General features: G+C 39.2%; 1 protein-coding gene across 2 annotated transcripts in view; it reads left to right on the forward strand.

Annotated features, from left to right (window-relative positions):
- The window catches only part of Jarid2 (jumonji and AT-rich interaction domain containing 2), a 196,084-nt gene that overhangs the window by 70,472 nt on the left and 102,067 nt on the right, over nucleotides 1-23,545 (forward strand). For both annotated transcript variants that reach the window (XM_055595137.1, XM_055595138.1), the window contains one exon: nucleotides 17,200-17,335. In XM_055595137.1, the coding sequence (XP_055451112.1) occupies nucleotides 17,200-17,335 (136 nt within the window). The remainder of the gene's footprint in view (nucleotides 1-17,199; nucleotides 17,336-23,545) is intronic.

The following is a 23,545-nucleotide window of genomic DNA, read 5'->3' on the forward strand; positions in this document are numbered from 1 at the left end:
TTTGACCCCAATGTTTATATTGATTTCTTAGGGATATTTTTCTTATCCATTAGAGGATGTGATGAGTTATCGATGAAGGGTATAACTTCTGTTTTAGATCTTATTTTCTACTTGAAGATGGGACTTCCTTTTGGTGATGGGAGTTGCTATAGAAAAATGTTCCATCTGAGAATGGAACTTTGTGGGCAGGTATATTTTTAGTATTTCCATTTACTACCACAGTCACATTCTGTGTTCCATTTTATGCCTGCATGAGAGAAGTGGGCCTAATTGGGTTAGCCTGTAGAGTGGTTTCAGTAAAGAACTATTTCCATGTTGGAAAATGCCTATTTCTATTTCAAGGGCTTTTTTTTCCCTTCCCAGTCTGTAGGTAGAGGACAAATTAAAGACAACTGTTTTAGAAGTGGGGCTGGATTTTGGCATTGGAAGCTTGATAATGACAGCTTTGGCAAAAAGCTTTGAATTTTGGCTCTTTAGCCTGGAAGATCTCCTGAGGAAATGCTGAGGGATAAAAGACCCTGGGTACCACAAAGGGAGGAACTCTAAGCCTGCCTCAGGCTAGTGTTTTGTTGTACCAATAGTGTAGCTCCTCTAGGGATTTTCCACAAGAGAAAGGGCAGTGTCTCATTTTGGCAGTTTTTTTTTTCTTTTTCTTTTTTAAATGGATACACCATCATCGTTTCTAAGTAAAATTCTTAGTATTTTCAGTTCTTATCAATAATGAAGAAAATAGAGCTCACCTCAGCAAGTTTATGTTAAGCAATAAAGTGAAAAAAAATGTTTCTTAGTCAAACCCAGTTTCTGAAAGGTAATGAGTTAATACCACAGGTTCTTAACGGAAAGAATTGGGCTAATGAAATAGGTGGCCTTGGCTGTTAGTTTTTCCATGAACGTCTAACCATCATTTATTCTTTCTGGATCTCACTCGTGAAGTGAATTGGCATGTATAAATTTAGGTGTATGTGTGATATAGTGTTGTTCCTAGCAGGGTATATGTTCTTAAATTTTTTTTAAGTTTATTTATTTTTATATTAATTACAGTTTATTCACTTTGTATTCCAGTTGGAAACCCCCCCCCCTCAAACCCCTCCCATCCCTGCATCCCTCCCTCTGCTTATGTTCTTATTCTTTGATTCACAGCTATTTTCTTGTGGCCAAACCTTATTCCCTATCAATGTAATTTGTGTGCACATCCCTTCTTAGCCCCTAAGGGTGAACAATACATTGTATGGCTTGAACTGGGAAGTTATTTTAGGCTTCTTGCTGTGTGGTCCACTGATGCAGTTTAATAAGCTGGGTGCTTTGCTCCTGGTGCTTGCTTCAGTTAGCAAGAAAAGAGACATCCTGATGTATTTATTTGCTCTTTTTCAAGGCTCTCCAGACTCGTTTTTCTCTGATCACATCTTAGATGGATGCTTGGTTCTGTTTAAACTATATTAGCTCCATCTCACAGCTCATCCCACAATCCCCACTAGATGCTCAGAACCACAGAGCAGTGAATGTTTTCTCATGAATTTTACTTATCAGGAACAATAAGAGATTAATTATAGTAAAACATAACATTTATACTTTCGTGGAATTGGTATGAACGGTTTAGGCTGTCTACTGTGAAAATACTGGATAAGAGGATGATTTATTTATGTCCTAGGCAAAACTGCTTGATGCTGTGAGAATTCATTTTCTTACTAAGAATGTTAATCAGTTGTTTAGTTATAGAATTTGCTTTTAATCATTTTTGAGCACTTGAGACCATGGAAAATGAAACTTAAGCAAGGAGAACAAACTTAGTTTTGGCATGCTTGAAGACACTGATTGAGTTTTATCTCATGTGTATGGCATGTTGTGCCTGAATGTATGTCTGTGTACCATATGCATGTAGTGCCTGCAGAGTCCAGGGGAGAGCGTCAAATACCCTGGAACTGGAGTTACAGTTAAGTTGGACATGCTTGAAAATGAGTAGTATGTTTCCTTTTTCTAAAGAAAAAAATATTGTGCTGAATCAGAGAATGTGAAGTACCTCAAGTAGATTTCTCTTTTTCTTCTCTTTTGAACTATACTACCGATAAAGTCTTCTTTACGTATACAGAGTAAGTAGCACCCTTCTGCTCTGTAGCTTGTATAAGGGACAGGCAGAAGTATCCCCCATGTAAACAACAGTCTGCTTTGCTTCCTCCCCGTCTCCTGAAGTCTTGAACGCAGATTAATGTAGTAACATACACTTCATGTTTTGCTGAGAATTCTGAGGGAGACTAGGCGTTTACAAAATCAAAGCTTCTGGGATCATTAGATCATTAAGTTCATTCTAGGACCTGCATTAAGGAGACACTGTCTGTGCAGTTTCCTCACAACATACAAGCTGTCACTGCACACATGGAATGCTGCTGTCTGCATCCATGAAGCAGAGAGCGTGTTCCCAGGTTGGGAAGTCTGAGTGAGGTTTAGGAAGGAAGTGTGTGGTCATCTTGTGCTTCTTCTTCCTCTCTTGAATTTATCTGTTACTTCATGTGGTCGTCCTAACACGTAGGGAACAGAAAGTGGATGCTGTGGGTCCAGATGCAGACAGGTGAAAAGTGGCGTATTTCTGACAGTAAAGAGTGGGGAAGCTTTGTGAAAGCTAGCAGCACAACAGATTTTGGGGGAGTGGGGTTATGAAAGCCAGTTAATTACTAACATTTGGAGATTTCTTTGTATTGATGAAAAACATTCTTGAATTACAGGAATTCACATTTATTAGTTTGTGGACATTAGTGCAAATGGATTCTGGGTGGGTCAGTATGCTGTAGGCAGTGTGAATATATGTTTACAATGGAGATTTTTTTTTAAAATAGGTTTGCTTTTCTTCTGTTGGATTTGGTTTTGGTTTTGGTCTTGCTATTTTGGATTTGGTTTTGGTTTTGGTCTTGCTATTTGTATGGTAGCTCACGGGTACTCACAATAGGAAGAATAGCCAAGCTGCTTTTCAAACCAAAGCACAGTGTAGGAAGATATTTTGGTTTTGCTATTGGATGTGGAGTGTCATCTCTCTGTGATGTTGCTTTGAGTTTCTATCCACATTAGTGCTGTTGGGTACCTTACGGTGTTGCTGCCCATTAAATTTTTACTAAAAATCTTGTACCTGGTCTTTCTGAGAAAGCTCTCATCCACACTTTTATTTGGATTTCAGTGTTAGGACTGAAGATAGGACTTCAGAGATTGAAATGCACAGGTAAAATTTTATTTAAAAATTGAATACTATTTGATAGAAGTACGTCAACAGTGTTAATTGTCTGCCTAGAAGGTAGGGAGGAATCACAGTTCAGTGATTACCTTCCCATCCTCTTTGTTGAAAAGTGAGAGCAGCAGAAAAACCTTTGAGCCAACTTTATGGTTTCAGGGCAGAACCTTCTTCCACTTCTCAGTTAAGTAGTGTCTCCTGTTTCTAGAGAGAAACAAAGATTTAGGAATCGATGGTTCTATATTATTATGTAACTACCAGTTATTGTTGACCACCCAGGTGTTCACATTGCAAGATCCTCAAGGAACTGACTGCTTGAACTCAGCAAAATTAAAACAGGAGCTTGTGTCAGTTTTCCTCACGCATTGGAGGTGTATTTTACATACAGCTCCTGCTTCTTTATCCACAGACGTTGGGACCTACTGTAGCAAGTCAAAGAGGTTTTGTGCTTAGTTGAAGGATCAGAGACTGATTAGGAAGTCTTTGATAGTAGTCATCACAAAGGTCCTTACTTAAGAGCAGGGCAATCAGAAGTAGATATGTGCACTTGAGCCTAGGCAGGTCTGCAAAGCCTGGTACATAGGCAGCCACTGGAAGCTAAAGAGTGCTAGAAATTGGGTTTTCACCCCTAAAGTATTCATTCAACACCTAGACTGTAGCTTAGGGATTGTTGTTTTGGATTTCTGAAAAAGAATACTTTAAAGTATCTGGTAGGTACTTAGATAGTAACTGAAAATAAGGAGGCTAAATTTTATCTTTCTTTCTTTCTCCCCAGGATCAGAGGTGGCAGGTACACACATATAATGCTGTTTGTGCTTCTGATAATACATAAATTAAATGTTTTGTACAAAACCTGTATTCTTGAGCAGCAGGCACAACCTATCAGATGAGAGATGAGCATATACATAGATACTGGATCACGGTTAACAAGTAGCCATTTGGATGCCTTCATGACTTCACAAATTCTTAAAAATGTGATGTGGACCCAAGCTTGAATTGATTAGCTACTTGAGTTAGCTGACCTTTTTGAGGTCCCCAACACCTCTCCCCCTTTTAGGATGAGAAATAACAACCCCCTAAAGGAACAAGCAAATATTGAATATGACTGTTTTTTGCCACATTCCTGCTGGAATTCATCCACTAATTTAGTCAGTAAGCCATTAGGATACAGTTCATGTTTATGTAAATGAAGATTTTACATTTTATAGATGTTCTTAGGAAAGTTAAAGCAGTTATTTAAAATGTAGCTATAGAATGGCCAGAGAACACTTGGGAAAAGTAGTATTTGATTGAACAAGAACATATGAAGAGAAGATTCAGCTGAAGTAAAAGTATATATAGGGAAAGAAGTATAAAAGATAGGAAAGATGGCTTTACAGTCCTGCTAGCTTCAGCAAGAGAAACACTAAAAATAAAAGTCGCCAAGAACATTGTGTCATGAGCATGGGCTCCTCCTCGTCCATACCTGGTCACCAAGTGAGTGAATCTCAAAAAATCTTATCCTGTCATTTTAGAATAGCAGTTTTGAGTCTTAGCTTGTATGTGAGCATAAATTATGGGGAAACTGTCTGTTCTTAATCGTAGATTTAAACACATTTCAGATGAACTTGTTTTTTGTTTACAGTGGCAGCACTAATAATTACTTTGCACTCAGAAGTCTGCAAAGTTTAACTTGGTTGGAAGAAAGTGATTGGTTTTGCTTTGTGTACAGAGAGATGGTATTACAAGCATTATGTTTGTCAGCCAATAGAGTATTTTGTCGAACTTTTTACAAAATTTTTGGTGGGCTTAATATTTCGAATATTTCGGCGTAGTTTAAAGTAAAATTTGATTTAAACTGTTTTTATTTAAGTCAAATTAAGCTTTTATAGTTTCATTAATTTTTGATAAGTAGTTCATTGAGTTTTTATATTTCATACATTTCCACGTGCTTCTCAAATGAAACATAACCCCATTTCTGTGGCTTCTTATTTTCTCTCTCCATCCTTTGTTTAATAATAATAAGCCTAAATATAGGAGCAAATTGGAGATAAGGAATAAACCAACTTGTTTTATGCTCTGATATTTAAAATTCTTACTTGCACCCATGTATGGTGATGCACACCTTGAATCTCAGCAGCAGCAGGAGGATATTTAGTCTTCGTCTCAGATGAACATGAAACACTGCAGGAAAAAACCTGAACTCCTAAGCACTCTGCATTTGTGATGTTCAGAGTTTTATTCTGATATGTTCAAAGCCTTTGGCTTAACCGTTAGGGAGAAATACCTCCCAATGATCTTACATTGTGAGTGTTGTACATTTCTTCAAGTAATCTTATATGAATATTTGTTCAGACTGTGCAGAACAAAGTGCACTAAGTGCAGCTATAGGCATTTATAGTACAGGATTTTGCAGTTAGGTTAGCAGTATAGCTGCTGATAGACAGCCAAGAGCAGGTTAGTGGTGTATTCCTATAGTCCCCGCACTTGGGCCACCTGAGAGAGCCATGCAGCAGAAGGATCTTGAGCTGAAGGCTACCCTGGAATATGTGGTGAGAACTTTTCTCCAATGTCCTAAGAAAGCAAACAAAAGTAGTGAGGAGGATCTAAGAGGGGAGATGTGTAGACTTTCAAAAGCACTTTTCAGTCAACATTAGCTTTAAATCACAGATTTAGTATGGATTTTAATTTTTTTAAAACCCCTTCAATACAAACAAAAGAAAACAAACAAACAAAAAAAACTGTCTGGATATAAGCTGTAGTTTCTAGGTACAAGGGAACTAGTAACTGTCAGTTGCATTTATGGAGTTATGGAGAAGTCCTTTACACTTTTTTTTTTTAATAAATATATGGACGCTTTTTAAACTCCTTAGAAGAGAAGAAAGAATATTTTTATTATTTTAAGCTAGAGATTTGAAAACATTAATAAAAAAGTTTTATGGGCCTGTGAGACTGCACAGTGGATAGAGATACTTGGGGCTGCCAACCAAGTGTGAGTTCGTGGTTGGAAAAAAAGAAACGACACCCATCTCCCTAGTACCTGTTGGCATAGGTTGAGGGTGCAACAGCAATTGTGCACATACAAAGAACTTAATTTTGAAAAAAGTAATAAGAAGCTTTAAACAAATGTAGGAAAAACAGCACCTGGTGTGTTCTGTCTGTTGTTTTAAGTGTGGCTTGCTCCATGTGGGTTGCAGTTCACTCTTTGTAAAGCAGAAAATGATTTGGGTTGAATTCCAGTGTTTTCTCTTTAATAAGGCACGTAGGGCATCTTGTGTTTTTGCAGGCTCCTTCCAGCTCACAAGCATCTGTCCTGTGTCTCACTCAAGGAAATTTGGCTCTCCCCCACCGATCCTCCTCGTTGGTTGGTCACTTTTTGTGATGTTAATGTCACAGGTGCTTTTCCTAGTGTTCTGCAGTGTCACTCAGAAAGTTGTCTTCCTTTTCTGTTTATGGTAATTACTAAAGAGCTTTTTACTCTGGGGGAGTACCTGCTGGGTTTCTCTGTGGGAAAGTCTGTTCAAATTGGAAAATGGTTTCTTTGAGGTCAGGACTTTGATTGGGCTCTATCTGGGATTTAAAGTTTTTCTTTGTTAAAATAGTTTCATCATCATTAGTAAATGTAAAGGTAAAAAATATACATTTTTTTAACCATTTGATTTGCATTTAATTGCTGTTTTTGATGGAGTGCTCTGTCAAATCATTTTACGGGCTGGTGATAAGGCTCAGCGTCTAAATGCATTTGTGACCAGAGTTTTATCTCTGGAACACTCATGGTACAGAGAACCAATGCCTATAATATAAATTGTCCTCACACACAACACACATTCTGAATGAATGGATAAACAAATAAAATAATTATCAGCCTTTTCAAACTTTCTCCCTTTGATAGCATCAGAGAACAGTCAGTCCTGTGTACCCATGCTGCTATTCTGGCAATCACTTATCATCTTGTAATGTTGAGAGAACAGAACCTGCTTGTCACTGACTCGATAGACTTAAAGGCTAAAGGATATTTGTCTCATTCACTTGTAGCTGTGGAACAGTATATTTCAGCTCCTGAAAGATGGCAGGTGCTGGTTTTCAGCAAATAAAAACTTCAGTGTCATCTAGAGCCTTTGCAGGTGCTCTGCCTCCCCTCTAGATGCCTCCTGCATTCCACCCCCATTTAGGCAAATATTGATGTCTCATTTTCAGGCAATTGCTTTTGAGGAAATAAAATATTCTGGTAATCTGTGGTTTTATTTTAACAGTTATCTAAAGTGAGGGCCTGAACTAACTTCCTTCCTTCCTTCCTTCCTTCCTTCCTTCCTTCCTTCCTTCCTTCCTTCCTTCCTTCCTTCCTTCCTTCCGCTCAGTGTTGCTCTTATGTAGAACTAGTTGGCATCACAGAGATCCATCTGCCTCTGCCTGGATTCTAGGTATACACCATTATGCCCTGCTGAGAACCTGAGTTATTCTAGGTGTGCACCAGTGTACTGTGTCTGTAACCTCAGTGCTAGTGGAGATGGAGTTCTCAGGATGGTGAGCAGCTGATTCAGTGGAATGCTGTCTCAAAAAACAAGTGGAAGGTGACCTATACAGAGGGGGTGGGTAAGGCAGGGGCACAGGGAGAGGAAATAGAAAGATTTGTACAATAGTGTCTAATGGAACTAAAGTTCATCTTGAGATTAGGACTTTTGTAATATATAGGAAGTATATTCCTAATACAGCAAAGCTCTTGTGGTAAGGCTCTTGGCCTTATGAAATTGATTGCTTTGTCTTATAAAACCACGAGCCATTGGTAGGTAACTAAGATAGACATGGCTGGTAAATGAAACTGAATTGTTTCCTGTGTGTGTGCATGGCTGTAAAAAAGAATGGAGAGTGCACTCACTGTTGTCTTTGTTTCTTGAGAAAGTCCACTGTTGATTTACGGACCATGAGTACTCATCGCATTGGCTTCTGCTTTGATTTACAGTGGCAAAGATCTCTGCTTGAGATCTTGACACCTTGTCAATAAGGGTTTTTGTGTTCCTGTGAGAATCAAGTAAACAAAGAAGCGTTAGGTAGATCATAAAACTTGATGGGATCTAAGAACTTTGGAGCTCCCACCCCTGGATTTGCAGGTGTCTTGGGTCAGGCAGCTTGAGGTATATGGATATATTTGTTCATTACAGAAGAGTTGTTTTAGAGCATGTGAGGAGAGAAGCATATTGGGACAGGGTTTGGTTGGTGGCAGAAACCTTGTAGAGGAGGTTGCTTGGTGTTGAAGTCTATGTCTCATAAATTGAATGGCAGAAGACATTTCCTGGTTCCAAAATAAATGTAAGCTGGAGTCTGTAGTGTATACCTACAACCCTGCAGTATTGCCAGGATTTGTTGCTTACTCTTGCACAGCAGGTAGCAGGCCAGCCTCTTATCAAATATAGCACAACACAAAAGTGAACGTAGCAACAGCAGAGCTCCAAGTTTATAATACATAGGTAGCGTCACAGTGGAATAAGGCGCAATTTACCTATTTCTGTAACAATTAAACTAGTGTAACATTTAAGGTCAGAGTTTGTTTGTAGACTGATACTTTCTTTTAAAGATTTTTTTTTTTTTTTTTACTATTTATACAATATTCTACCTGCATGTGAACAAACAGGCGGAAGAAATCTCATTATAGATGGTTGTGAGTCACCATGTGGGTGCTGGGAATTGAACTCAGGACCTTTGGAAGAGCAGCCAGCTGTCTCTCTAGCCCTTGTAGACTGAGAGTAATCAGTAAAAATCTAATGACTGTTATAGTCTGTCTGGATGAACAGTCCCTTAGCAGTATGTGCTTGCACTGTTGCTTATTTTTGTTGAAGGTTTTCTGTCTAGCGGGATACTGATGGAGCCTTGGGAAGGGACTCCAGTAATGTTCCACACCCTGCTGGAAGGAGTGTACTAATTCTTTGCCATTGCTTAAAGGCCTGCATTTTTGGCTTACGTAGGGAAATGGAGTTTTAGTGGCCTCCTTCTTGGAAGTCTTAGCTTGTAGCCTGGTTTTTGGAAAGTAATTTAAAAGCATATGAAAGTATTGTATATATGCAAGGCACTGTAAACTGCCTTGTCTTGTACAAATGGCCTTGACAGTCAGTGCTTTGCCTTACATGTGAAAGCAATACACATCAGTAGGAGCCATACTTTGAAGAAGCCATACCATATCTCTTTAGATCTCTTTGCTAGAAATATGCTCTCTGATTTTCTTTTTAAGCCAGTTTGGGACTGCATAGGGTGCTGAGTTGACAAGATGGTTGTATGTATTCAATGCATTTGCTCCTTCAGTGTCTTTAACTTAAAATGGATTTAACAGCAGCATAATCTTCTGGGAGGGTTAGGGACATTTTCAGATCACTAAATACCTTCCCTGTAGGGTGGAAAGGCTTTATGTATATAGCAGGCAGGTTTGGAATCACTTGCAGGATTGTTAAGTGGATGGGCACATAGAATGATGTAATAAAATGCATAATCAAATAGCACATATGGTCAGTTGAAATCTTGTCTAGTGTCATGCATAGTGCTGTCTAGTACAACTCCCTATGATAAACTTTATATAGGTGAGTTAGCATTTATATTGTGTGAGTGTTTGAAGTGTGGCCAGTATGACTTACAGTGGCCACCAAGACTGATGGCTACTATACTACATAGTGCTATTTAGGACATTATATTTGAGGGATTTGGAATGTATTCCTACAGAGGTTACCATGCCTTCACCTTTGAAGTGCTGATGTTATAGGCACACACACCACCACACCCTTCCTTTTTTGAAGACCCAGTTAAATTTATTTCATCTTTAACTTTCTTCATTCCCTCTAGGGAAGATCAGTTAAAGTTCAGAGTTCTGTTGGGTTCTTGAAAATAATCCTTTTGTAGATCTGGCATCTGGATATGGCAGGAGACAAGATATTGGAGGGATTAGCCCTGACTTCTCTGTTCTGAATGCATCCTGTCATAGGACAATGTGTGGATATCTTCCTGCCATGCCACTGCCTTCCCGACAACGAATGCCTGACATGCTCGGATGCAAAAGAGCTGACTTGGCAGCTACCCAGCAGATTTTCATAAAAGCTCAGCTGGTGGCCTGAGGTGCAGGCTGTCAGAGTTGTGTTATGCAATAAATCGTTTTTCAGCAGAAGTTCCTAATCCAATTTCAACTGTAGCTTTAAAAAAGGCAGTAATCAAAGATAAGTACACATTTATTTAATAGGAGTAAAACACCTTGCGTTAGTTTTCAGTCCAGTTTCTTTAACTCGGAAAGTGTGTTTTGAGGAAACTTCATTATCTTTTTATTTTACAACCAAATTCAGGCTGTATATCCCCCTCTCTTAGGATGTTTTCTGGCTGGCTATTTTATTTTTGGGTGTGAACAATTGCTGTTCTTGTTTTAGATAAAACACTGAATTTAAACACATGGATTAGTATTGAATTGATCTGGGTGAACTCTGTGGAGGGGAACTTTTCTCACAAAGTGAAGAAAATGATCATGTCCCAAGTTAAAGTGGTAACTAACCTTTCGGCCTGTCTCTTGGCAGTGCCTCTCATGCCGACTTTCACTTAGTGCCAGGTGTTTACTAAACATTTGTTTAGTCCCTATCAAGAACTACTGGTGAGTTCCCAACCTGATTTTTATTTTATTTTATTTTATTTATATAGGTGTTTGATTGCTGCATGCTTGTGCACCACTTGTGTGTATAGTTCCAGCAAATCCAGTAGGGCCGGAAGAAGGCTTCAGATCCCCTGAAACTGGCGTGAACCACCATGCTTGCTCTTAGATTTAAACTTGGGTTCTCTTAAAGAGCAGCCTGTGCTTTTATCCACTGAGCCATCTCTCCAGCCACCATTTTAATTGTTTTCCCTCCAAACTGTTGTTGAAACCAGCTGGCATTTTCTTGAGTGGAATGATATAACTGCAGGTAACTGAAATATTAGTCAAAAGGCATCAATGAAGAAGTTACTGTTCATTTTACCCATGGAGGAGGAAATGGCCATCAGGCTTTCCCATTTTGTCTTCTTCAGTTTTTTCACACTACTACCTTAAGTGCAGATCTTATTAGAGGCTCATGGGCAGCTGAGCAGAGAAGTCACAATCACAAAATGCAGATAGATGTTGAAGGCTTGTCTTGCTATCAGTGAGCACCCAGAATTCAGACAACAGCATTCTTCATAGTCATCCCCCCTCCCCCATCTCCAAGGAGGTCATCTGTACCTGCTCTGCAAACTAAAGTCACATGGATGCCCCATCTTATTGAGGAATTGGCTGTCATTGGAGAGCAGCAGCTGGAACAGCTACTCAAGCAGTTTCTATATATCAATGTTGTGGATGTTTTGGTTTTTGAGGTCTAAACATGTTTTTGTTAAAATTCCAAGATGGGGATTTTAGTTTGTCCACACCTGTTAAGTGTCATGTGTGGAAATTGGTTTTTGCCAGCTGGAATTAGTTGAATCCTGAGGCCTTTGAAGGGGTATAAATATGACAGCCCAGAGGAAGAAGGTGCTGCTTGGAGGAGGACTGCTTGCTGCTGGTTCGTCCTGCTGCTGTATTTGCTGTTGCTGATTTGCTTGTTATCTGGACTTCTGGACTTCTTGATGACTGTTAATTGGTGTTGCTCCCAAAAGAATCCTTCCACCCTATCCAGAAGTAGCAGAGAAAACTCTGCCCCCCTGTTCCCACTTCTTTCCCTCCTGCCTGGTGTTGGTGGGTTGGAAGGGAGGCAGAAGCATTTAATAACTCTTAAAAAAAGTAGATTTCTTAAAAAAAAAAAATCTGTCATAGAAAGTAAAGTGATTTTCACCATGTTTACAGGGTTGGCTTGTATTGTATTCCCCTGTTTTCTGTTTGGATGTGTTTGAAAAATGTTTGTTTTTGTCATTTGGGGGTTGCTGATGCAAAAACAAACAAACCAACCAAAAAAAACTATTGCATTCATTTATTAGGAGATTGTGCAAGAGATAAATGTGTTACTTGTTGAATTTGTCCCTTTGTTGTAATACAATAAACTTCAACTCCTGTACCTCCTTGCACAGAGGATTGTTGTAGTCATTGTGATATCTTACTTAGAGTGCTGCTATGTTGCAGGATATAGTCAAATTTCGGGATGACTTTTGGGAAAGAGTTATAATCTTCATGCTTCTATTATTCCTGCTCTGAGAAAGAACTCATATTCTGAGGTTCATGTTTCATCCTAGGTGTCGATTTTAAAGGCAACTCATGGCATGTGGAATAATCAAAAGAAGGTATGACAGAGACAAAGAATGATTAACAGGACTTGTGATATTTCCCCTCTCTATTTGGGCTCTGTGATCACTTGAGAAGCCAGAGGAAAGACTTCTTAGGAATATTAATGTGGACTTTGTGGTTTCAGCATTCATAATAGCAACAGTAGATGAGCATTGGAAGCCATCTTTGATATGCTGCTCACTATTTTCTTACTTAGTCTGTGTTGTTAGAGAAACAAGAAAGAGTGTGCAGTTGACATGGGCTTGGGATGCCATTATGCACAGCAGTATTTTTGGGAGTTTACATACACAGAAGTCTGCTGAGAATTTGATTAGGGTGCATATGTTGAGACCTATATTGGTCAGGTTTAGGATCTGTATTTGTTAACAGCACTTACTGGTTAAGTCCATGTGGTCTGAGGTTGGAGTTGCAAGTATGCATTTTCATCTCTCCCATATATAGTGCAACCTTTGGAGAACTGTTTGTCTCTTCAACAGCATAGGATGCTTATTAACTGTTAGTGCATGCTCCCTACCCCACAATCCATTGTTCTTGCCACATGTGGGGAAGCCAGGGACACTTTTGTGGAGCTTGTTCCCTTCTTCCACCTGTAGGTTCTGCCAAATGCCATCAAGCTTCTGAGCTGTCTCCCTGGTCTGATGTGCCCAGTAACTTCTTTGTTAATGGAACTTGAATCAGCTAGGGATTTTGCATTCTAATTTTTGTAGAAAGTATTATGACTATATGACAAATTTTGCTTCCTGAACAACTGTCCTCCACCCCTTTAAAAAGTACATTTTATGATTGCTTCAGTGATTGTCAGATAAGTTGCTGTTTGCACTGTACTAGAAGTAGACACGTTGCTTGGATTTGTGGGATTTCTTTTCACCATTGTACTTCCCATAGACATGACAATGTTCTGAACACCTGAGACAGAGATAATGATTTTAGAAACTGATTCTGGGCTGTTTTTAGGTTTATGTGATAAAGGTTTTGGGGCTAGAGTATAACATGATATGCTTGGGAAGGTAGAGGAGCAGGAACTTATACATATGTGGTAAGAGCAGTAAGGGGTGAGCAACATTTGTCAGGAAGTACTGTGGTAGGCTTATTAGGTTATGTCCATGCCTGCTTTCAGAAGAAAAATGTCTTGATTCCGTGTAGGTGGGTGGGGTAGATTGGAGGCAATGTGTAAATAAATGGGTTGCTGAGAATGAGAGATGTAGTCAAGCTTCTGCATTAGTCCCTGTGGGAGAATATTTTATAAAGATAATAAAATTAATTTCAGGCACTTCACACTAGATGTTGTCTAAGCTTGAGTAGCAGAAAGGCAAGTATGGGAAAAATGAGAAGATGAGACTCTCTGTCTCTCTCTCTCTCTCTCTTTTTTGTGAGAGCAGGATGGCCTCAAACTCACAGAGATTCTCCCCCGCCTCTGCCTCTGGAGTGCTGGAATTACGGGCTGGAAAGCCCTTTATTTAGTGCTTTTGTATTCTCAGGTTTATGTCCTGATCCTGTCATTCTGTAGACCATTCTAAGGCACCTCACTCAGAATGAGGAGACAGTCACAGAAGAATGGGTGTGAGATATTCACAGCAGAATGAGTGGCTAACTAGGACTTATTACTGTGCGCAGACAGCTTTTTGGGTACTGCACATTTTCTTGCCTTTGCTCTGTGTACCCTACATTGGTAGGGAGCAACAGGATGACACACCGCATACAACTCTGCAGCTGTGAAAGGGAGTTTAATGTTGAATATTCTGTGTTATCACCTAACCAGCACAGTCGTTTTATTAAGGTCACAAGTTTGGTGAGATAGAGATTATAAAACAACAGTTAGCATGTGTGTAATTTTTTTTTCTCTTTTTATTGTCTAGTGTTTGAAACCATATAATTTATGTCATTCATAGGTTGCTTCTCCTGCATTTAAAGAATTTATAGGTGTAATAAAGCTTCAGATGTCAGCATCTCAACCTTGAATGTGGCTTCCTTTGTAGGCATTTCCATTTCACATGGCTTATACTTTAAATAGACTTCAGTTAAAGGTGTATAATTCTCTTATCTAGAGCCTGAGTCAGGATGAAGACTCCAGCCTTCACAGAATGCAGTAAATCTTTATGGGAGTTTCATAGACAAAACTATTTTGGGGATTTATGATTTATAAACTGTTGATGGAGGAAATAATAGTTTATAATCTCACGTCATTGTTTGCTGTGGAGATACAGATGAAAAGAATGGGAATTCCTTCTGGCAGCTTTAATGAATAGGTCCCTTCTGTTTTAAAAAGAGGTGGGTTTTAGCCTAATAAGTCTCCCACCTGTGGCTGCAGGTAACCTGCTAGGGGAGCTTGCATGAAAATTCTAGGGAAAATCAATTTATCCACATTTACTCTTCATCTGTTATGTGTCCACATAATCTACTTCTTGATTAACTATTTGTATTCCACAAATGGAGTCTTGTTAAAAGCCTTCATGTTTCTGGTTCTACTCATGATTTTGAAGGTCCCTGGTGACCTGAGCCTCATTAGAGGTTTAGTAGTAACTTGTGTTCTTCTGGTTAGATTGGCATAGTTTTTGGCTTCTCTTGGTCCTCTAAAGTTGCTGCCCTGCATCAGAAATATCTTGGCAACCAAGAGTGAAGGAGGGCTAGTGATGGAAGGCAAGGTGGAAATCATACCTTGCTTCCTTCCGTGGGCTATTACTTTCCTCTAGAATAGCTTTTCTCAATCTTTGGAGGACAAATGACCCTTCCACAGGGGTTGCCTAAGCCCATTGGAAAACAGATATATTTACATTACAAATAATAACACCACCAAAATTACAGTTATGAAGAACTGTCATAAAGGTTTGCAGCATTAGGGATGTTCAGAGCCACTGCTCTAGGAAATCCTTGAAGCTTGATCAGAGTGTAGCTGTATGTAGGACTTAAAATTTTTATGTGGTTGGACTTCTTTCTAAGAAGTAAGCTTGTGTTTATGCAGAGCTTAGGAGTTTAAGAGCTGGATAAGACTATAGTATAGTCTTCTCATTGAGTTCTGTGGAGATTTTACATTATCTGTTGTGATGGGAATGAAAACCAAGTTCTTCCTACAACCCTTATGCCTTGGATGACAGTTCTGAGCTATTGTGTATGTTCTGCTACAGGAGAAAGAAGGATGGAAAAAAACGTGAGTGTTTTGAATAGTGCTTTTACCTAAAGATCTGTTTTTTCTTTATTCCTAGAGGAATCATCAAGTTAAAGCGTTATAAAATGTTCTTATAGGTTGGTGTGTGATTGTTAGCTTATCAACCTACAGAGGTTCATAGGACAGAACTTCTAATGTTCTTAGCTAGCAGATTCTTTGCTGAAAACTCTTTAAAATCTAAAATCTTGTTCCTAGTTTCCTGAACAGGCATTTCTTCCTAGTTTCTTAGTAGCCACTGGTTTCATATGCTATTTCCATGACCCACAAAACCGAGGGCCTCATGCATGCTAGACATGTGCCCTAACCCTCAGTAGCCCCTCGGGCCCTCTTCTTGTGTCTTTATAGTAACACTGGTTCTTTATTTCCCCACCATGTGGTTTTATTTTTTTTTCTTAAGAACAAAGAATTATACTTTTATTTTCATTTGAGTTTGTTTGATTTAAATGTTTCTGCACACATGTAGAGTTCAGAGAACAGTTTTTGAGAGTTGGTTTCTTCCTTCCCCGTGGGTTCTGGGGATTAAACTCCGATCATAAGGCTTGTATAGGGAACTCTTACTTGCTGAGCCATCTTGCCAGTCATGAGTTGTAGTCATTTTTGTAGCTTGTAGCTCTTTGGTTCAACTACTGAATTGCATCCTTCGCCATGTAATATCATTGGGTTAAAAATTACTACCTCATTTGTACTTTGTAGAGCTTGTTCTCTTCATTTGTCCCTTAGGGTTAATGGGTATCCAATTCAGCTTTTGATAATGGAATTATAAACTCTTTAAAGGCAACAGTCAAAAATGTACAGTATTCTACCCACGTCTCAAGGGAACACTGCTTATATAGTGTCGTGTACATACATGTGATGTTGTTTATATATAGTGTGGTCTTATTTACACCTGGTCTTGAGGTTGACAACTCTTTGCTGATTCTTTTTCTTTAAAAAAACAAAAAAAACAAAAACAAACAAAAAAACCCCCCACAGTTTTTCTTTGTTAGGAAAAATTTAACGTCAGTATTAATTTTTAATAAATATATGTAGATATTGGGGTTACATGAGGAAATTAGGATGTTTGCATTCCTTCATTGGAGGATTAGTTTGGGATTTGTGCAGAAGGAATGTATTACCACTTTATACTCTGGTGCTGGATCAAATAATCCTTGTTAGGAACAGGACACCCAAACCCCTCCCCCAAAGATAAACAAGAACAAGTAATGGTTCTGGCTGGCTAGGATTTTTTTTTTTTTTAAAGATTTATTTATTCATTATGTCTATGTTATTCTGCCTGCATGTATACCTGCACCAGATCTTATTATAGATGGTTGTGAGCCACCATGTGGTTGCTGGGAATTGAACTCAGGACCTTTGGAAGAACAGTCAGTGCTCCTAACCTCTGAGCCATCTCTCTAGCCCCCTGGCTAGGGTCTTGCTATGGTAGATCAGGATAACCTAAATCCCTCAGAGTTCCACCTACCTCTGCCTCCTAGGTGTTAGGATTAGTGATGTGTCCACCATACCCAGTTTGAAATTTGAGTCTGAATTAGTGTGCCTGTTTTTTTTTTTTTTGTTTGTTTGTTTTTTGTAACTCCCCTTTCATTTTTTTTATAGGATGACAGCGATGGTATCCCATGGTCAGAAGAAAGAGTGGTACGGAAAGTCCTTTATTTGTCTCTGAAGGAATTTAAGAATGCACAAAAAAGGCAGCATGGAGAAGGCATTGCAGGGAGCCTGAAAACAGTAAATGGTGAGTCAACAGTAGAAACTGGATATGGTCTCTTTGTATTGCCACGTTATGACTTGAGTGGGCTCATAAAAGCTTAAGCTTGCTGGGCTAAGGAATTTAGGCTGTATAGATATACATTTTGGACAACCTATTCAATTTATAGATTTATTTTATGTTCCTTTATGTATTGCAAAATACAATTGGGAATGTGCTTTAATCTGTTTTGGAGGTCATAAGCTGAATGTGCTGCATATATATTTAAGGCTTCACTTTTTTTTTTCACTTAGTTTCTTGCTCGTGTGTGTGTGTGTGTGTGTGTGTGTGTGTGTGTGTACACGTACTCAATCTACTCAGCATGTGCACACAACCCTTTAATGATCTTATTGTAATGTGGAGCCTTTTGTCCTGGTTATATAAGGAAATATCCTAAAGGCCTACTGTTCCTTGTGCTCTGTCCACCAGCCCTGTGAGCATGCTCTGTCTTCCACAAGACGTGGGTGTGCAATGGTTAGAACCCCCAGTCACACTAGGATGCTCTTTGTGTGTTTAATTGAACAGATCTGGAAAATCTGGAGAGAACTGGCTTTCATGTTTGTTACTTTCTCTGTCATTCAGTAGGATTCTAAGAAAACAATTTCATTGTTGTCTGTCTCCAGCTGTGGTACATTTCATAGTCTATGGCATATATCTTAATTGCTTATAGATTATGGAATGAATTGTTTATGTTCCACTTTGTGCAGGAGGAGACCTTAGTGTTGGAAACGAATCAGCACATATAGCGTATCCGGTGCCAAGTGATAGTTCCCATTTGGTTTCCAATTTTCTCCTTTCTCCTCTGCCTCCCTATACTTCCTCTTTCTCATGTGTGTATATGATGATTATGTGTGTGCAGACATGGAAATCAGGGGGCCTTAACTTCCTTCCTCCTTGTTTGAGATGGATCTTGTTTGCTCCTGTGTTGCCCCAGATTTCTTTTGTTTGCCTTAATTGAATACCTCATGGTTTCTTGTTGGAGCTAGTATTTACAGAGTGGATCTATTTTTGACTGACTTCCGTAGGGTCATGGGAGGGTTTTCTAAAACCCCCTCTGTGAACTCCATTGTGCACCCAACTTGCTTTGCTGTCTTAATCTGGTGTTCTGTCTTCAGTTGGGGTAACTTGAAGGAAGACACAAACTCCACCTGGTTGGTTTACTTAATGTAGGACTTTCCTTATGTGTATGTGTGGTTTTGCCTCCGTGTATTACATGTGCACCATGTGCTTACCTTGTGCCCAAGTAGCTGCATATGGATTCTGAATAATAAGCACTCTAAACCCTGAGCTACCTCTGCAGCCTTGACTCTACCTTTTTCTATGTATCTCTGATTTCTTTTTTTTTTTTTTTTTTTTTGTCAATGCTCTTCTGAGCCAACATACATTTGACAGGTCTGTTTGGAGAATTATGTAAGTTCTAGAAGCCATTTTCTCTTCCTTCGTTGCAGTACTGTAAACTCTAAGCCCTCTGTAGAGTTGGTTTATTATCACTGTGTAACATAGTATTTTGTCAGATACAATACTGTGTATCATAGTATTTCAGGAATGTCTGAGCACAGAATGATGAGGAAGAATTGGATTGAAATCCAGAGCAAGAGTAGAGGAATAGCAGCTACTGATTAGATGTTTTATGTTTGTAAACAGGAATATTATCCTATCCAAGAGTAGCAGGAAGTGCCTTAGTATGATTCTATATTTGTCCATTGTTAGAAATGCAGTATAATTTTTCCTAATGGTAAATATTAGACATTATGAAAAGTAGGTAGACAGTTGTCCAGAGCTTAGTAATGATATTATTTGGATTAAAGAGCAGAAACTAAAGATAGTCATTGTAGCAGCACCCACTGCTGCTAACCATCTGGCTAAATTTAGCTTTGACTTTGTAATAATTAATGTGAAAATACAGAGGGAGATGCTATAATGGCAGCTGCAAAAGGCATTCCTATTACGATTGAAGCTCTTAACTTGGCACCATGTGCGTAGTGCAAGTTCAGGTTTTGTCAGGACGTTCTGCTTTTACGCTTGACCCCAAACTTGTGGTGATATGATTCTCCTGCCTCAGCCTGACAAATGCTGTCATTATAGATACATGGCAGGTCTGTCCACCCACCCATCTGTCCAGTGTGATCTGTTTGTCTCTATCACTGTCATCTAGTGTGTTGGAGGGTGTGAACTTGGTGGTCAGCGGATAGCTTTTGGGACTCAGTTCTCATCTTTTGTTTGTTGAGGCAAATAAGAAGCGTTCATGTTGCTGATGGGCTATGTACTTCAGACTAACTAGACATTCTGGGCAATTAACTGTCTCCCATCTTGCTTAGAGGATGCCTTTAGGTAGGCTCGCTACCTACTGTGGGTTCTGGGTATCAGAGAATGATGCAGGCATGTGCATCTAGTATTTTTGACTGTAGAGCCTTCTCCATGACCAGCTGGCTTATTTTTTAAAAGATACTGTTATAAAGATTTCAGTTTTGCTTGTTAAATTGCTGTGAATATGCTAGTGTCTGGTTCTTCTTGATGTCTTCCAAGACCATTTTTGTCACTGTACAGTAGATCAGGTTTTTTCAGGGCTTTTGAATTTTGAGTTCCTTGTTGTGGTTGTGGTGTTTTAAAGAACTTTTTCTCAGCACCGTTCACTCCCATCCCATAAACAAAAAAAAAAAATCTTTCTCAGAAGAGTAGCTATTTTATTGAAAGTAGGTGCTTAAGCAAAGTTTGGCAGTTTTATTCGGAAGAGCCAGAAAGTAGAATTACCACAACAGGAATAGCTCCTTTTTTTGTGAGGGTGTACTTCTCTCCACTTACTGGGAATGCTCTGTGAATCTCCCCCTTCCCCAACAAACAAAAAAAATCGAGGATTCAAGACATTGGAGTCTGTTGAGAATAGAGTGACTTGTCATTGCCTGTTGTGTGTGACAGGAAGGAAGGGTTTATTTTGGTTCACAGTTCCTAGGGAGGCATGACAGCAAGAGCATGAGGCGGCAGCTGCTCACATTGCATCTATAGAACTAGAGAATGGATAGGAATTGTGGCCAGGCTGGGAAACCTCCAGATAAGCCCATCTCCTTCCACAACCTTTCAAAACAGTACCAGCAGGTGAGGACAGATTTTCAGAAAACCTACGTGGGGATCTTGCTCATTTAATCCGGAACGATTCTTATAACAACAGCCTATTCCAATAGAAACACTGTGTTCTGTAGATCATATGCAGCTATGACATAGGTTAGGGGGGTGTGGTGATAAAGTAAGTGATGTGTTGGTTTAATTGACAATGGTTAGTGACGAGATTTCTGTCAGAGAACTACAGCTCATCTGGCATGTTGATGTATCTCGTAGTTGCCTGTGACTCCAGCTCTAGAGGATCCAACACCCTCTTCGGTAGGCACCAACACACATGTACATATACATTTTATAAAGAAAATTTGACTTAATTTTCAGCACCATATGAAATGGTACTCCAGCTTTTTTTATTATTATGGAAATATATATGGTAGCAATAAAGCTTTAAGATCTCCTATTAAGACTGTTAAGTATACAGCTTTTACTAGGACGTGAAGTGTCTAGAGGTAGGGTGGTGTTTAAAGACCTGTAAGCTAAAAGGTATGGATAGCTCAGGTAGCTATGGGAGGAGGGGAGGTGGAAAGATAGTTCCCCCCCAAAAACATCCATTGAGATGTACTTTTCTTTTTTCTTTTTTTTCCCTCCTAATTTTTGTTGTCATTGCTTGGTTTTTGGTTGGTTGATTGGTTTTTTGTTTTTTGTTTTTTTTACATGGGCCAACAACTTCTGGGCTAGGGACTTACCTTGAAGTGTGGTTGATACAACTATTGACACTCCATTGAAGGATTTTTTTTTTTTTTTTTTTTTTTTAAGTTTGCTGCCATTTCAATTGCATTTAGCTTCTTGGTTAGGGATTAGAACGTGTCCAATTCCCCCTCTCAGTGCTTGGACCTCTTCTGGCCTGAAAATCTGTGGATGTCTTATGAGTGTGCCTTACTTAGTTTGCTTTTCTGTTGCTGTGAAGTGACAATATGACTTCAGCAACTCTTAAATTTAATCGGGGCTGGCTTAAAGTTTCAAAGGTTTAGTTCACTATGGTCATGGCAGGAAGCATGGCAGTGTGCAGGCAGACATGGTGCTGGAAAAGGAGCTAATTACCCAGATCTGCAGGCCGCAGAAGAGAGCTAACTGGCTTGAACTGAGAATCCTCGTGACACACCCTCAGCAAGGCTGTCCCTCCTTATAACAGTGTGCTACCTCTATGATTCAGACCACCACAGGCTTGCTTCCACAGCCTATTGTTTCTGTTAGAAACTGGTCGTTTTCTTTCATTCATTCATTCATTGGATTTTTTTTTTTGTTTTGTTTTGTTTTGTTTTGTTTGTTTTGGAGTCATTCATCACTTCTGACTCTGTATTTATACCTTTTAGCTTGGAAGTATTTTGTCATCACATGCCTTTAAGTTCTGATAGTCTTTAAGCTGAGTAAAATCATCTTTTGAATGTACATGTGGTAGAGATTTTGTTGAGTTGCATAGGCATGTATTATGTAGGTAGTAGCAGGGTTGGAATTACAGTTAAAGTTAATGTAACTGATTTCAGATGATAACATGCAATCCAGAGCACATGAAGCAACATTAAGTCTTTGAGGTTGTGATGCTGAACACAGTGTGTTTTCGTCGTATGTCATTTTTATCATTATTATTGTTAAAGCTTTTGTAATTTTACATTTTTTTTATTTCATGTGCATTTGTGTTCTGTGTACATGTATGTCTGTGAAAGGGTGTGTCAAAAAATACCCTGGAACTGGAATTACAGACAGTTGTGAGCTGTTGTGTGCTGGGAATTGATTCAGGGTCCCTTTGGAAGAGCAGGCACTGCTCTGAACCACTGAGCCATCTCTCCAGCCCCTTCTGTCATTTTTTTAAAATTTTGTTTATTTATTATTTACACAGTTTTCTGCCTACTTGCGTGCCTGCAGGCCAGAAGAGGGCACCAGAGCACATAGATGGTTGTGAGCCATTATGTGGCTGCTGGAAATTGAACTCGGACTTTTGGAAGAACAGCCAATGTTCTTAACCTCTCAGCCATCTCTCCAGCCCCCCTCCTGTCATTTTTTAAAACTGAGATGCTTCCAAACTATTTCTTCTTCTATAAGAATTTCTTAGAAAAATTCAATTAAAAAATCTAAAGCAGTCTGTTTTTTTTTTTTTTTTTTCCCCTTCACATTAACAGGGGGATGTAGTTGACATAATTTTATGTAAAGACAAATACCTGACTTGAGATAAGTTACTGGCATGTTAGCATGATGGGGGAGCAACCCGTTGTTCTCACCATTGATGTGGTTGTCTGCTGTTATACAGAGAATTAACATAGATAGGAACTTACGTCTGCTGCACGGCTAACCCTTCAGCTTCCCACTTCCACAGATCCTGTAATAACCTAAATGGGCACAAGATATTAGAGACCTCATTTTTATGTCATAAAATTATGTTCTCCACGCATCTTACTTCGGTGCTCCTGAAGTGACAGGGACTGAAAGGTTTTGTCTTCTTAAAGGAACTACATAAGAGCTTTGTACAGTGTTGTGGATTGGCTGCAGTATTTTACGTCACTATGGCAGCTCCTTGCTACAGCAATACACCCGGGTGGAGGGATGAGGCAGTATTAAGATCTGCTGATGGTGAGCCATCTGTCCTTCCTTCCTGCTGTAGATAGATAATGCTGCTTTCCCTGGATGTAATGAAATGACAAAGGTTTTCAAAAAAGCTTGCAGAGGCTGGGACCTTGGCCACTCTTTTAAAGCCCTTGGCCTGCTGGGGCTAAAATTAGAGACATTTAAGTAATAACATGCTACACAAATAACGAGTACACATAATTACACCATGAGAGAGGGCCGCTATTAGCTGTATTTGAATTTCATTTGCTTCCTATAAATGTCATCTCAGATCAGCAAGCCCTTTGGCCAGCAAAACAATTTTGAGTAGATTTAATGGAAGTTGGATCTCTTACAGCAGGGCAGGAATTGTAGTATTTAAGCTGCTCTTCGCATTTCACAGTTAGTGTTGGAAGAAGTAGCTGGTATTCGTGCACTCAGATCATAAAAAGATGATACAAATAAGGATGGACCGGCAGTTTGCTTATCCATCTTGATCCTGGTAGTATCAGGATTTCAAACCCAATTCCTAGTTTATTTCATTAA

The sequence above is a fragment of the Psammomys obesus genome, unplaced genomic scaffold (assembly GCF_907164565.1).
Source record: "Psammomys obesus unplaced genomic scaffold, mPsaObe1.curated_primary_1811, whole genome shotgun sequence".
NCBI classification, from domain to species: Eukaryota; Metazoa; Chordata; class Mammalia; order Rodentia; family Muridae; genus Psammomys; species Psammomys obesus.